Below are 16,977 nucleotides of genomic sequence, written 5' to 3'. Positions count from 1 at the left end.
GTATTGTTCGTCAACGCAGGAAGACTCTCCCTTTTATCAATCATCGAGTCATCGGTCTTCACGTTGGCAATCACCGTCGTGTCTTAAGCAGGAGGTTTTCCCAACGCTCTCTAACGCGTCAGCGGTCATCACATCCTCATGCAAAGAGGATCTCTAACTGCAGCCACCAAAGGTGGTGGTTGTGGCCACTAGGAAGGTAGGATGGTTAACGATAGTTTATCGTTGTACGTGGAAGGCTTTGGAGACCTTGCTTTTCTCTGGCACCCGCTCCATATTCTTTGGCACCTGCTCCATTGACTTTCTGGCCCACCAGGCAGCAACCCTGTGGGCTAACACCATTCTGAATCGTCCAGCAGTTCGTGAATTGCTGCCTCGAGTTGTCAATTCACCTTCCTGCCGCTCGCTCGGTGGTAGCGATCGAGCCAGCGTTTTTCGCGGTATCTCTCGTCGACTTAGCGTCAGCGTCGAATGTCGACCCTTTGTAGGTTGTCGACTTTTTGGTTTCGGAGAGCTCTTTTGCTGCCCTGCCAGCTGCTCCTGAGACTGTGACTTCTCCATCTTCCGCTGCCAAGGTCTGTGCTCCTTACCCTGAAGAACGTCCTTCATGGGGAGAGTAAACTCCATGGCACATCCTCTGATGAGTATTTCCCTTTCCAGTAAAGGGTCTCACATAGAGACTCCTCCTCGGAGGCTTGCTGTTGATTAGCCTGCTGATCCCACTCTCATACATTGTCAGTCGGTGGCAAGAGTCCTTTCACCTTTTCGCCGCCTCAGTCGTCTTCCTTGGAAGAAGCTGTCCATCTTGTCTCCTCTGGTTACCGACCTTTGCCTTTCTCTCCAGGGATCGCTAGGCTCCGAAACTCCTCCATGGAGGGATTCCTCCTTTTCGAGCCAAGGGACGTCGAGTAGGCTGCGGAGAGGTGGAGGAAGTCCAACACTGATTCCTTCCTTCTTAGGGCCCTTACAGTTTGGCCATACAGACCTCCAGCCCTTCCAAGACCAGCTATACGAAACCATCAACTATTAAAATGACAGGTTTTTTAAAACAGGTGTCTTAGAAGCCCTTTCCTGTTAGGGACTGGAAAGACAACAAGTCCAATCGTGGAGGAAAACTTTGAAGAGGTGGTAGAAACCTTAAATGTGAGGAGAGGTCATCTCCCTGCTTGTCCACCAGTAGGGGATGCCTACAAAACTGCTGGACCAGGTGGATGCAGCTCGAGGCCGAACCTTGGACTATCTCCGTGATTCATTAAGGGTATCGCATCCCGTTCTTTTCATCTCTCCCTCCACTGACCAAAAATCCTGTGTTTATTAGCTCCTTTTGTGATGGGATCAACAAAGGGGCAGGCCTTTTGGGTCGAAGTCCAGACCTGGTTGGAGAAAGGCCCTATCCAAGAGGTCCTTGACAGTTCCCCTTGCTTCTGCAGTCGACTCTTTCTGGTGGAAAAGGCATTTGATCTGTCTCTCAGCTCTGTACAAGTTTGTCATACAGACTTCGTTCAGTATGGAGACGGCAGACTCAGTCAGTCTAGTGATAAGACCACAAGACTTTGTGTGTACACTGGATCTAAAGGACACATACTTCTGGATACCAATCCATCCATCTTTATGGAAGTATCTGAGTTTCACCATCGACAACAAGTCATACTAGTTCAAGGTGCTGTGTTTCGGCCTATCCACAGCACCTTAGGTCTTCACAAGAGTATTTCCCTAGGGTCATCCTGGGCTCACAGGTTCGACATCTGTCTCCTTCATTACCTGGATGACAGGCTAATCCTAGCAGACTCGGTGGCAACTCCTCTTCAGCATCGAGACAAACTTCTGAGACTTTGCCAAGATCTGGGGATTATGGTAATCTCGAGAAGTCTTCCCTGCTTTCCACTCAAAGAATGGTACACTCGTGCATGGTATTATATGCCAAACTTCATAAAGCCTTCCCATCAGACAGGATAGTAAGGCTGGCTGAGGAAAGTTGCAAGGCCTTTCCTCAAACGAGAAGATCTCCCAGCCCAAAAGGGCTATGTCTCCTCGGACATCTATCATCCTTGGCCCGTCTAGTCTCCATCGGTCACCTCAGGATTCGATCTCTCCAGTGGCGTCTGAAGTCCAATTTGAATCAGTCTTTTGATTCCCCGGACACTGATTCCCATGGGATTGGAGGAAAAGACGTATCTCGAATGGTGGCTGGCTGACGAGAATTGGCTGAAGGGTGTCGATCATCTCTTCCCTCCACCTGATTTGATGCTGTTCTCAGACGCATCAAAAGAAGGGTGGGGGTTCCACGTGCAGCACCACACGGCCTCAGACCTTTGGGCAGAGTCCGAACAGTACCTTCCTATTAATCTCTTAGAGATGAACGCCGTTTTTCTGGCCCTTCAAGAGTTCCACCAGTTCCTGGCGGTTCACTCGGTGGTCATCACGGTTGTAGCTTACATCAAGGAGCGAGGAGGTACTTTTTCGCAAGCCCCTATCCCATCTATCAGTAGAGATACTGAGATGAGATGGTCAAGTCCACTCCATCTCACTATCAGCTCGCTTCATTCCTGGCAAGAGGAATGTGCTCGCCGACAATCTGAGTAGAGCATTGCAGATAGTCTGTTCCGAATGGTCTTTGGATCACCTAGTAGCCAACAAAGTCCGGACTTTGTGGGGTTCCCCGACTGTGGACCTATTCGCAATGACCCTGAAATCCAGGCTCCCGTTGGACTGCTCCCAGTCCCAGATCCCAAGGGTCTTTGGCAAGATGCATTCCAACGATGGTGGGATAACATCAATGTATACACATTCCCACCATTCTGTCTGATGAGAAGAGTACTCAACAAGACCAGAACATTGGTCAATCTTTCAAGGACCTTCATAGCTCCGCATGGCATCATGACGATTGGTTCCCGGATCTTCTGGTGCTCGTGACGGAGCCCCTTAGAGAACTTCCTCCACGACACAATCTACTCAAACAACCACATGTCAACTTTTCCACAAGGTAGTAGCTTCGCTACGCCTTCACGCCTGGAGATTATTCACCATCTCCTCTCTCGGAGAGGTTTTTTCGCAACAAGTCGCTAAAGGATAGCTGAGAAAGTCATCAACTTCATTCTACCAGCCAAAGTGGAACATCATCTGTGGTTGGTGGTGTGGAAAGGGTCTCAATCCATTCAATACCACTATTCCAGCAATAGCAGAATTTCTTGTGTATTGAGGGAGGAAATGCATCTTTCGGTTTCAACGGTTAAAGGTTATCGTTTCACCTTGAGACTAGCCTTTAAACTGAAAGGAATGGGCATTTCTTCATATTTAGAACTTCCATCCTCGTATGTAGTTGTGAACTAACCTGTCCTCAGTCAGAAGTGCGACCTCCCCCATGGCACGTGGTTTGAGTTCTTTGGTCCCTTGAAGGATTCCCGTACGAACCATTTCAGCAGGCAACAGTTTGCCTTCTAACCTGGAATACGGTGTTCCTACTCGCCTTGGCCTCAGCTAAACGAGTTAGCAAACTTCACGGTCTATCGTTTGACGTCGCCCATTCATGAGGACGGGTAGAGGTAAGCTTCAGCTTTGTCCCTCAGCTTGTTGCCTAGTCTCAGAATCCGGGTTTCGGATCCTAGATTCAACTCCTTCCGGTAACAATTCTCTGCTCTGTAACTGTCGACCCAATCATCTGTCACTATGCCCGGTAAGATGTTTGAGGTGCTACTTTAAGAGATCAGCAGCAGCTCGGGCCAGAGCGCTTCATTGATTGTCAGCACGGGCAGAAACAAGAGGAGGATCACGGAAAACACAATCTCCGCCTGGATGCGCAGGGTCACTGACCTTGCTGTGAATCCCGATCCTCCTCCAGCACATCGTCCCAGAGCCCACGATGTCGGGCGTAGCTACGTCTCTGGCCTTCAAGAAGAACTACTCTGTGATGCAAGTATTGCAAGTTGGTGTGTGAAAAACGCCAAACTACGTTCACGGCCCGCTACCTGCAAGGCGAGACACACAGGAACTTCGATAAGTTTTCTATTGGTCCTGTGGTGGATGCACAACAACTGGTTTAGTACATCAAGCTCCTTAATGGACAAGTAGAAGGTTGAGGGCATTAGTTACCCAGATTTTAGTCTGAGTGAATGAAAAGGAAAGTCTGGCTCATTTCCTTTCTTCATCCTCCCCTCTCTTGGGGAAATCAGCATCCTGGGTCTTCTGCACAAGCTGACCTCAAACCTCTGCAGGTAAACCATTGCTCCCTTGTGTATCCTAGTATTGTCCCAATACTGTTGTGCCCCCATTCCTTGGCGAGGTGGTATTGGGAATGTCTCGGTCTCCTCGGTTATTCCAATAAAGTCTCAGAATAACCTTTACCTTGACAGTCACATTGTTAGTTTCTCACCACACACAGCTTGCGTAGGCTGCAGACCATGCTTAGCATGTTTAGTGAGGTGTTAGGGTCTCCTTATTGTTGCTCTAATCTCTGCACAATGGGAGTACCCCGGGGTAAGGCCAAAAAGCCAGATTGGCAGGGACATCCATCCTCCTAATGGGTGAGTCACGTCTATTAAATAGCGTTGGTTTGTATTCCTGTTACGGAACAAATGACAAATTCGGAGGTAATCTGTATTTTTCCTAACGATACAAACCTTAGCTATCTAAACATACTTGCATGCCAACCTTGTCCCCCCTTAAAGTCCTGCCTTCAAGCAAAGTAGTCTCAATCACAAGTGTGTGAGTGGGAGGGGTAGCAAGCTACCCCGCTAACCCCCGCCCGGTAGCTAGCCGGATGGGTAGTTAACTCTTGTAAATTTTAATAGCTTGTCCATTCAGCTTCGCCGATAATAATACCCCTATTAAATAGTTAAGGTTTGTATCGTTAGGACAAATACAAATTACTTCCGAATTTGTCTTTGTACTGAAAGATAAATTTATTCCACAGTTGTTACTTGTAATGATACAGCCCCTGGACCTGAGGGAATTCCATTTGCAATGATTGAACATGTACCTGTTAATACCAAGTTATTTATTTTAAGAATTATTAACAGTATGGCATGATCATAGATTTCCAAGTGTTTAGGAACTAGCTATTATTTTAGCCTTTTTAAAGCTTGGTAAGGATAAGTTTTTAGCAGCAAACTATCGACCAATTGCATTGACATCTTGCAAATGTAAGATCACGGAGAAGATGATCAATGCAAGACTATGTGGTACCTGTAAAAGAAGGGTATTTTATCACCTATCTAGTGTGAATATACAAAAATGCACTCGACTGATGTGTTGATACAACTTGAGTCCTCTATTTGTGAAGCCTTTGATTTCAAACAGCACCATATGACAGTCTTTTATTTTTTACCTTGAAAAGGCATATGATACTACATGGAGATGTGGTATACTTAAAAGCATTCATGGAATGGGATTAAGAGGAGAGCTACCGCTATTTATTCAGTCATTTCTTTCACATAGAGTTTTTCAAGTGAGTAAATGTCAGGGAGGAGGAGTTCCCCAAGGTAGTGTGCTGAGTGTAACCCTGTTTGCACTAGCAATTAATGAGATATCCTCTGTCATTCTCTGGGATGTTCTCTCAACACTATTTGTGGATGATCTCTCCATATCATTTGCTGGAGCTAGAATGGCCATGATTGAGAGAAAACTACAACTCGCAATTGACAAAATTATTCAGCGGGCTGATATGATTGGGTTAAAGTTTTCAACAAGCAAAACTATTAATTTCCATTTCTGTCGTATCCAGGGATTCCATCCAGATCCGGATATATACATGAAAGGTCAACGGATCCCATGTGTAAGTGAAGCTAAATTTTTAGGATTGATTTTCGATTCTAGGCTTACATGGGTTCCTTACTTTAAGGCTTTGAAAGCTAAATGTCTTGAGGCTCTGACACTTTTAAAAGTATTGTCCCATACATCATGGGGGGTTAGACCGTAAAACTATTTTAAAATTATACAAGGCCTTAATTTTTTCCAAAATTTGTTATGGGTGTGAAATATACTCCTCAGCCACCCCAAACCAATTGAAGATATTAGATTCAATACATCATACTGGTATTAGATTGTCCACCGGAGCATTTAGAGCTTCACCTATCCCAAGTCTCCTTGTTGATGCTGGAGAGTTACCTCTAGACCATTACCGAATGTCCTCTATTATTCGGTATTGGTTTAGGTTACAAAGACTCCCTAACTCTAGCCTTTCAGACTGCAAGCCTTGTAAGGCACTCAACATACTTTGAGTTGTACTCAAAATCTCAACCTTATGGCTTTCGGGTAAAACAATTATTAAATAGTCTGGATATAATTAGAGGTAAGGTGCTTCCATTTAAGATATCATCAACCCCTCCGTGGAAATTACCATAGATATCTTTTTGTAAATCTTTTATTGGTGTTAATAAAACATGACTGAATTAGAAGCTAGGTCTCTTTATGGAACATAGGGAATCAACTTTTAAATATACTGATGGCTCCAAATCTGATGCTGCTGTTGGATTTGGAGTATATGGTAGTACTTTTAATTGTAGAGTTGAACTTTATCCAATATCTAGCATATTTACTGCTGGTATACTAACTGCTATTGAGAAGATAGTGTTAAAGGAGGAGGGCAGTTTTACCATTTATAATGATTCAAGAAGTCTCCTTCAAGCTTTAGAAGGTTTTGATTCTTGTAACCCTTTAGTTTTAAAGAATTTAGCGTGGCTTTTAATTATTGGCCTAAAAGATATAACAGTTTGATTTTGCTGGTTTCCAGCACATGTAGGTGTGTCTGGAAATGAAGAGGCAGATTCACTGGCAGAGAGTGCTGCAGCCGAGTTGCTACCAAGAAGGTATCCCATTCTCTGTAATGATTTTTTACCATCAATTAAAAATTGTATTTATAACAATTGGGAAAAGCATTGGGATAGTTTAACTGAAAATAAGATGAAAGAAATCGCGATTGTCATATCCCCTTGGAGAGGTATAATGGGATGCCTCGAAAATGGAAGACTACCCTTTGTCGTCTTCACATTGGTCACACTCGGATGACACACAAGTTTCTGCTGGCTGGGCAACACCAACCAAATTGCGATGACTGTTTGATACCCTTGACAGTGAGGCCTTTGTTGACTGAATGCCCCACTTATAGAACAGAAAGAAATAGATATCTGTTTGAGGCTTGGGGTGAGAATGGCAGGTTCATTCTTGCCAAGATCCTTGGATATGATGTGTCGTACAATGCTAGTGGTATTATTAAATTTATATCAGAAGTAGATCTAATTAATGTTATTCAACTTACATAGCATATTTATTTTTCTGGTTTTAATTGAATATTTTTTTAATCTATTTATAATAAATGATATCGGCTTTAATGGCCTTCAATGTCATTATGCCAGAGAACTTCAAATTATTCATTCATTACCTTTAAAAGGCATTTGATACTATATGGAGATATGGTATACTTGAAACCATTCATAATTTGGGATTACGAGGAGAACTGCCTTTGTTCATTCAATAATTTATTTCACATAGATTTTTTCAAGTGAGAGTGGAGGAAACACTATTGGAGAGAAAATGTCAGGGAGTAGGAGTTCCCCAGGGTAGTGTGCTAAGTGTAATCCTTTTTTTGTTAGCAATTAATGGGATATCCTCTGTCATTCCTCAAGATATTCACTCAACACCATTTGTAGATTATTCTCTCTCTCTCTCTCTCTCTCTCTCTCTCTCTCTCTCTCTCTCTCTCTCTCTCTCTCTCTCTCTCTCTCATATCAGAGGTATCACCACTACTTTTGCACTTACATCTTGATTTATGATATAGTATGTAGTGTAGTAAATATTTCTTGTATATACAAAGGAATAACTGCTTAGTGTTGAATTAATGCAATCACTTGTTTAGAGACAGGACCTGTGACTGAGACGGATATCAGCAAATAGGGAATAACGCTCAGCCAGGTCTGCAAACGAACATACCCCTTAGCCTTAGAAATTGGAATTCAACCATCATTTTTCAATAGTTTTACTTTCTACTCTTGCTTTGGTATATTTGCGGAAGTCCGTAAGTTTGATGTTCAAGCGTAGGAATGTTAGTTAGTGTATTGTGAGACTTTCCCTTTTATTCATTGATAGCAATTCAGATATTCCCTACATTGTGCAGTAACTTTTGTGTAAAGAATGTTTTAAATTTCATAGTTCTATACCAGGAATGAATCTTACCTGTTCACAGGTCATGGAAGCTGAGGCTCAGAAGGCTGCTAGTGAACGGGAACACATGAGACGAGCAGGTGCGTTTACCCAGGCTGAGCAGAAAGTTCAACATCTTCAGAGAGGTCTTAGGTCATCTATTAACAAGTCTCTTGTTTACTTTGAAGAGAAAGCCAACATTACAGCCCAGTTAGAAGGACAAAAAGAACGGGTACAGCAATTACAACGGGCCATTGCAGCTTCCAAGTCAGCATATGCTCAATCTCTAAGGAGTTTAGAACTGGTATGTACTAAATTTGTTTATATTAATTTTGGCAGTGGGGAGGGCTTAGTAGTTTTGTGTCAAGCATATGTATTGGTAAAACACTGTTAAGTTAAAATATCATAGGAATCTCATAACCAGTTACTCAGTAAGCGGAATGCTCCGTGCTGCAGCAAACATACGTACCAAGCGCTAAGGCTCCCAACATATATGCAAGACATCTGTGAGGAGGAAATGTCCATTGCCCGCAACTAGTCGTATCTGTTATGTATTAATTAATGAACATTGGCCTGAATTGTCTAAAATTTGTATTGTATAATAGTTATGAATTTTGAATGAAATCGACAGATCTGTAAATTTGATTTCTCTGAATTATCTAACATTAGTGAAGAAAGGATTATATATCTTCAATGTTTATGTTGCCTACTCCTTGAAATTATGCAGGTGCAGTGAAGCCTCTTTTCACTCAAATTCTCCCTTTGCTGTTTCACTTACATGTGACACAGGGAACCGCAATAACTATTAAATGAAAAATCACATGTTCGCAATAAAACTGTAGCAGGACGATTTCAAATAGCCCGCACTCCTTTACTCTGGGAGAGCTTCGCACCACTTACCTATCTCTCTCTGCTCTGTACACTGTACATCCATTTGCTGTGGTAGAAAATTACACACACACACAAAGAAAGAGAGAGAGAGAGAGAGAGAGAGAGAGAGAGAGAGAGAGAGAGAGTGTGTGTGTGTGTGTCTCAATTGTTACTAAGATATTTGTTTTTAGTTTATAAAATAAGCTGTATTATTGTTTAAGAAAGTATAAAAATACAACAGTTTGAGTTTCAACAATATTCACAACTCATTCATTCAGTAATGAGAATGTAAATATACCATCTACTGCCATCTTGGCTAAATAAAACATGTTTTTACTGTAAAGACAAAATTGATTCTTCATTTTATTTTACTTAAACACACAACTACAGTACAGTGGAACCTCTACATACGATCTTAATTCGTTCCAGAAACTGCTTCGTATGTTAAAACAATCGTATGTTGGAGCAAATATTCCCATAAGAATACACTGTAATTTGTATAATTTGTTCCATAGCCCAAAAACCTATAATAACTCCTTAATAAATTACTACATATAATTACATATAACAATAACATAATTGCATAATATGAAAGAACCATGTAAAAAAGATAATTATAAAGAAATAATAATTAAAAAGGGTTTTTATTGTCATTTTACCTTAGAGACAGGCCAATGCAGGTGTAGGATTTGCTACGCCAGGAGGAGACGGACGATCGGCGAGAAAGTAGATATGGTGTTAACATGTTCTTTAAATAAATACTCTCTCTCTCTCTCTCTCTCTCTCTCTCTCTCTCTCTCTCTCTCTCTCTCTCTCTCTCTCTTGTTCTTCTTCACTGTTAGTGTTAGAGACGTCTATTAATTTTTTCTGAGAGAGAGAGAGAGAGAGAGAGAGAGAGAGAGAGAGAGAGAGATTAAACAAAAATGTGTTGTGTACATATGATTTTTAACAGCGTCAACGAGTTGAAAGACAATTAAATGTAACTAAAAAAACACATCAGCGAATCTGAATTCCTTTATTAACTAAAACAAATATTGATACAAACACACTCGTGTGCGTATGCACAAACACACACACAGGTGTACGAATTCCTACGCAGGAGGAGACACGATCGGCGAGGAGGTAGAGATGGTGACTGCGATAACGTACCGTAACTTACACTACGGAAACTTTAATCTAACTTGGCTTATTTTTTTTTATTTTTATATTTCATATTTTTTACATTTTTTTTTTCTTTTGATTTTTAATTTTCATCACTTTCAGTGATGAGTTACGGTGCGTTATCGCAGTCACCATCTCTACCTCCTCCTCGACCGTCTGTCTCTTACTGCATCGCAATTCCTACACCTGTGTGTGTGTGTTTGTGCATACGCACACGAGTGTGTTTGTATCAATATTTGTTTTAGTTAATAAAGGAATTCAGATTTGCTGTTATTACTTTCTTAGTTACATTTAATTGTCTTTCAACTCGTTGATTCTATTGAAAATCATATGTACTCTAAACATATTTTTGTTTAATCTCTCTCTCTCTCTCTCTCTCGGAAAAAAAAATAATAGATGTCTCTAACACTCTAACAGAGAAGAAGAACAGAGAGAGAGAGAGAGAGAGAGAGAGAGAGAGAGAGAGAGAGAGAGAGATTTTATTTAACCCTGGATAGGTACGCTACTCGGACACCCCTGTAAGGGTATACTCGGTCGCGTGCGACCCCGACTCCAAAAAAAATTCAGGAAAAATTCAGTTATGCATCAATCTGTATTGTTTGATTTGCTAAAAATACTTCAAAGAATGCTAAAAACTACTGAAAATATAAATACCTATTTACAAAATAACTATTTATTGGAAATATATTAAAAATTTAAGTATACAAAAAAAAAAGACGGCGTAAATATTCACAAAAAATAGAAATATACATATACACATAAAACCCTTTAGGGACACCTTCTTAGATGGCAAAGCAACAGCGTGTAATTGCTGGAAATGAGTTGGACCCATAGAAGTCAAGATCTGAAATGAGAAAAAAAGGGTAACTTTTTTTGGCCAAAAAAATTTGTCCAAATTTCATGAATTTTTTTGGGTACCCAAATGAAATAGGAAGAGGCTAATTTCTTTATAGAATAAACTCATATTATCCTAGAACAGAAATACATAATAAAATGTGCACTAAGATATAATTTACTGTTATATCAGGGACGAAATCTAAAGGTCATTTTTTGACGGCCTAGTTTCACAATGTAAATTTCTTATGAAAATCATTGTATCTCCTATAAAATATGATATTTATGCATTAAAATATACCAAAATATCACCAATTCTATGCAGAACAAGAATATATAGAGATATGCCAACTTACCTTTCGGGTATGTCAACAAAATGGCCGCAGACCGCAACAACTCTTACAGCCCAATCTACCACTTGAAATGAAGAATAGGTATGCAAGCTCCATATTATCATGAACATCTCTTTTTAACTCCATTAGAAGTGTGTTGATGACATCCATGCCGAGGGAATACTGCCTGCTGGCCATTATTGAAGATAAATTCAAAATAAATAGAAAAAAATCAGAATTTTGCAAAAAATAGAAAAAATTCAGAAATTAGCATTTGAGGGAAAATGGACCTCATGGCAATATATGGCATCTAAGCCAAAACCAATGTCATGCAAGTGGTAGACACACCATCCACCCACACTTTCCAACTATAAAGAACCAAACAAGTATCAACACTGTTCAACAATTTAAAATTATGTAATAACTTTGCTGTTTGATCACTTACCCCTATAAAGGTATTTCAGGGTCGAGGTCGACCCCTGGGGGGGTAAAAAAACGGGGAAGGAGGGAAGTTAGACAAAAATCAGTCCTAAAGCAGACAATGGCATGTAGACTAGTCACCCCTTGCAGGTTGATCACTTCCATATTCGAGACAGCTGATGATTTATGGGGAAAAAACAGGTTTTGAAAATGCTGTAGGGGTCGCGTACGACCCATCATACCTTTCCAGGGTAGAACATGTTAATGCTATGTTTAGAGAGAAACAGAAATAGAGAGAGGACTTTTTTAACAGAGCTTGTTAATGCTATCTTGGTTTTCTTTGCTTCACTTTTTTCTTTCTTTCTGTTCATCACGCTGGCCCTTCTCACAAATGATCGTTGCCAACAATCTCTTTGTTCTTTATCCCTATCAACAAAAGGCATTCTATCACTTCCAGGGTATTGCTACGATGTCTTGTAATAATGGTGATCCCCTTTGATGGTTTACCTGCTTTAATGGCTGCTTACTGCTTGATGATCGTCGAGATCATAGGCCTGTTCCGGCCATATTGTTTAGCCATATCACTCACATGCACACTGTTCTCATGTTTTTCTATAATTTCTTGCTTCAATTCTAATGAGAGAATTGCCTTCTTCCTTTTTTCACCACTACCTGTACTGAAACTTAGCTTCTTAGGCACCATGATTATAGGTAAAATCAAAAAGGAAATGTGAGAAAAGGAAGAAAATAAGCACTGTTAATAACAGACCAAACCGAGGACAACCGCACGATACACACAAGAACAGAGAACAGAGCACTCGACGCTCAATGGCGTCCCTCTTACGTTTTGCCATCTACCGGCGTAAACAAGATCTACATCGGATGTTGGAGCATTACTTCGGGTGTCGAGACAAAAATTTGATGGAATTTTACTTTGGATGTTGGAACAATCGTATGTAGAGGTTCCACTGTATATGATTATACAGATCATATTACTGTATGTGTTGTTAAGTCAATCCTTCCAAAAATGTGTAAATAGAAAAAAATCATACGATGATTAAAAAACCTACAAGCAAAACAGCTGTTTATTTCTTTTTTGTTCGGTTATTGTGGCTGTTTGCGTTTATGCAATGATTATACTCTAACATTACTGATGATACTTTTATCATTAATTTTTAATTTTCTTACTCTTTGAAGTAGAAAATGAAATAAATATTATTACCTGGTTACTGTACTGTAGATGGTAGCCTACTGCACAAGAGACAAAGCATAAGGAGTTGTACAATAGTGGTTAGTGGTCGTGTTATAATATAAAATATGTACAGAACAGGAAAGGTTATTACACTACAGGCTTTTTTAATTGACTACGTATTGTATTTATTTATTTTAAATTATGTAATGTACGTGTCCAGTCGTCTGAATGAAAATACTGAACACACAGTACAATTAATCTGTATTGTAGTGATATTACTGTAATGTACATATATTACAGTAATATACACTACAGAACAGTACGATCCTGAATTGTGTGTGTTTGAATTGTGCGATTCCCCATTTATGCGGTCCGCTAGTTTTCAAAAATAAATTTTCTGTATCTACGAAGCTGATCAAATTCTGCGAATCAAGCACCACAAAACATATCAAACCTACTGTCTTTTCAAGTATATTGGTAGTCCTAGGTACGGTTCCTGATAATAAATGTAATCAAACTATATTTACCTTACATTTTATTAACAACTTCATAATAAATAGCCTATTCATGGAAAAATTCCATATAAATAATGAAATCAACCTTTAACTATGCGAGTCCAGCTGACAAAATGTAAACAGAGTTAGGGTTAGGTTCTCTGCAATCTTTTTCTTTCTCTTACTTTTCGATAATTTTAATGGTAGTGTTAATGATTGTATAATAAAGCATTATTTTTATTTAATACAGTATATATAAAAGTTTTAATGTTTCCCTGTTGGTGTTCAAGGTTTTCACATATGCTGGGTTCGTTTATCGGCAGTGAATAGCCTAATTTTCGGTAACCAGTCGGCAGTAACAGTTTAGAATTATAGTAAATTATCATAGTCATTGGTGGCAGTTTGCTATTGTTGAATGCAAACAAAATGGTTTTCCTGTTTTGCTACGTATGTAGGAATTTATATGGATACTGTAAGTAAAATATTTGTTGTAACATAAGTTACTAAAAGCTCTTAATATAATTAGTTATCATCTTGATATTTTGTGTTTAATGCGTTCGTTTATTCATTATGATCAACGATGGAGCGTACAGTGAACAAACGGAAGGTTTCCGTTTTAGGCGACATGTTTTGGTTAAACATGATATAAATCGCATTCATTTCATTTATTTTGAAGTTCTAAGAAAAGTTGAGTGAAACGATATTAGTAATAAAATCATCATATAATCAATACTTGGTAAGATAGATATTGCTGCAAAAAGTAACCTAAACACAGATGTTTAAATGCGTTAGTTTATTCGTTATGATCAGAGATGAACGTAAACAAAACAATGGTTTCAATTTTTGATGGTGTGCTCTTTGGCGTATTTAGGAAACACATGATATAAAATATCCTTTATTTCATTAATTTTGGATTTTCTGTGAATCAACAAAAGCTAGTCCATACAGTGATGGTTTTGCTATTCACCAGTGATACAACAGATATGACTTAAACTTATTAAGATTTGTCCTAATTATAGGTTGTGATATAAAGGGAAATGATGCAGTAACAAATACCCATCCTGGTTGTAATTCTAACCTTTTTAGAAATATTAAAACATTTAAGACATTTTAAATGTTTAATTTATTTATAAGAACAATTTAATATTACATAAAGATACAATATAGTACATAGAAAGTATGGAAAATGGGCAGTAAACACATTTGAATAGGCAAGTTGCCCTAGTGGAATTATTCCTGTTATGTGTCGGAATATGTGATTTTTCATTTATGCCGGACCGTAGATCGACCAAATTCTCTCAGAATTCAGGACCCTATTATATCAGCGAGTGTTATATTACAGTATTACCAGATAGGAACAACAGAAAGGGTATGATGACGACTCGGTAAGGTTTTAGTTTAGTACTATATTGTATGTAGGCTTACCGTGTCCAGTATGTAGTGTATATGTGTGCACATTACTGCACATTGTACATATAATTATTAACTGTGAACGAAAGTAAATAAAAACAATATTTGGCAATATTTACTGTGCTAATTATTTGCTAGGGCACCCGCTCGTAGGCAAAGGACTGTAACGTGTTAGGTTAGGAGTTAACCCACCCTAGGGCAACTCGTATTTGTGATTTTTCCCTCATCGCACCCGTCTTTGTAACCTAACCCTCGCTAAGAACGAGGGCTGACTATTAATTATTTCAGGGATTTTTTCCGGGCATTCATATGCTATAACTTTCTGAGGCTCAAACTTTTCGATGTTAACTTTTAAAAAAAAAAATAATTTTATCCTATCCTTTACAATAAGCTCACCTCTCTATGACATCTAGTGGGGAGCTATCTTTTCTCATAATTTTTCTTTGTTCCGACACTAAATACAAACCCTTTTGCTAGATATAGGGATTATCTTTCGGCGAACCATGAAGACTAGCCATAAAATTTTAAGTGAGTTATAACTTTTGGCTCGCTAATTAGTTGAGGGTTAACCCACTACCCCCCTCGATCACACACCAGTGTTGCCTTCTCACTTTTGTTTTTAGCTCGTGGAGAGCAGACGTAGTTTCTCTCCTCCTCCCCAACAGACTTTTTCCATTTGAACTAATTCTTTCCTTTGCTTTCTCTTTTCAGAAGAGCTTGTGTCGTCTTCCTGCCGTCCATCATGCAGACTTGTCCAGGACTTAAAGGGTGCTCCTACTGGATCTTCATGTCCTCCGTTGAGACCGACCCCATTCGTTGTGTCCGGCCTTTTGAGGACGATGTTATAACCAGGATAACACTTATGATGAATGCTGGGAGTGGTCTTCCTCCCAGTGGGAGAGATTTGGGAGACGGCGAAAGAAGTGCAATAGAGATTCATCCCCTGAGGTCTTCCTCGAAGTCTAAGAAACCTTGGAATTTCTTCCTTGACCCCAGATCTCCTGCTTGATCAGTCTATTCCGAGTATTGGTTGAGTAGGACTGTTGACCAGCTAACACAAGACCAACCCGAGGGATCTAGGGTCAGTGTTGTTTCCCCTAGAGAAGCATCTCTGCCCCTTCCCTTGGGAAAGGGGTTGCAGGTCCACCTTCGAAGGATGTGTTGAAGGAGCTTTACAGCTTGGGGCTGTCCTCTAGAGAAGCAACTCCGCCCCTTCCCTCAGGAAAGGGGTTACAGGTCAACCTTCGAAGCATGTGTGTTGATGGAGCTTCTACAGCCATGGGCTGAGAGGAGATAAACTTTCCTCAGAGGTAGAAGTTCCTACGCCGGGGAGTGCTGTTGTCTACACCCTTGCTGATTGCGAACTTATGCTCTTGCCCTCTTCTCGTGCTCCTGCAGCTGACGTCGAAGTCTACGTTCTTTCCCCTTCTTATGAGGGGTTTGAACCAAGGCCTAGTCTTGTTCCTACTATATGTGGCCCTGCCTCCTCGTCTTTCAGTCCTCCGCAGCATGACGCCTGCCTAGGATTGCAGTCAATGAGCCCAGCTCACCCACTTGCCACCCCACAGCCGACCTGCTGTTGACAATAGGAGCCCTTGCCACCAAAGGGTGTTCTCCTCGTCCAAGGATCGCAGTCCTATTTGACCTTCCAGACATTCGCCCTCGCCCTCCGTCAGGGAACGACGATCATCTCACACTCCTGCTCCTGATCGTCACTCTTCTTCCTCGGATCACCACTCACCAGCGCATGATCACGCCTCTCATGATCGTTACTGGACTGCTCGTCGTTTGCCAGCTTGTGACGTCACTCGTCATCTTGCCGTTTACCAGCTCCTGATCGTCAATCGCCATCTCGTCACGCACCAACTCGTGGTGGTCACATGCCCGCATGTGATCTTCTCTCCCCAGCGCGTCATCACCATCTAGCGTGTGATCATCTGCCCACTCCACAAGCTTTGCAGACCATCGGTGACACTTCCAGCACCTGCTCACGTGCACTCACCCAGACCCAGGCCTGATCTCCCTGTGCCTAGGGGTCACCCTGTCTCGCCAGCGAGAATCGGGCTCCCAGTTCCCTTCTCTTCTGGTCTCAAGAAACCTCCAAGGAAGTGTGGTCTTATTACTTCCATTTTTC

The 16,977-nt window shown here is 40.6% G+C and overlaps 1 protein-coding gene across 1 annotated transcript in view; it reads left to right on the top strand.

Moving 5' to 3' along the window:
- The window catches only part of LOC137627243 (SH3 domain-binding protein 5-like), a 244,119-nt gene that overhangs the window by 86,895 nt on the left and 140,247 nt on the right, over positions 1–16,977 (top strand). Inside the window, exon 4 of the mRNA XM_068358324.1 lies at positions 8,174–8,434. Coding sequence (XP_068214425.1) covers positions 8,174–8,434 — 261 coding nt within the window. The remainder of the gene's footprint in view (positions 1–8,173; positions 8,435–16,977) is intronic.

This window comes from Palaemon carinicauda, chromosome 35, assembly GCF_036898095.1.
Source record: "Palaemon carinicauda isolate YSFRI2023 chromosome 35, ASM3689809v2, whole genome shotgun sequence".
Lineage (NCBI taxonomy): Eukaryota > Metazoa > Arthropoda > Malacostraca > Decapoda > Palaemonidae > Palaemon > Palaemon carinicauda.
Note: the sequence above shows the minus strand (reverse complement) of the source record. Positions and strands in the feature narration are given on the sequence as shown.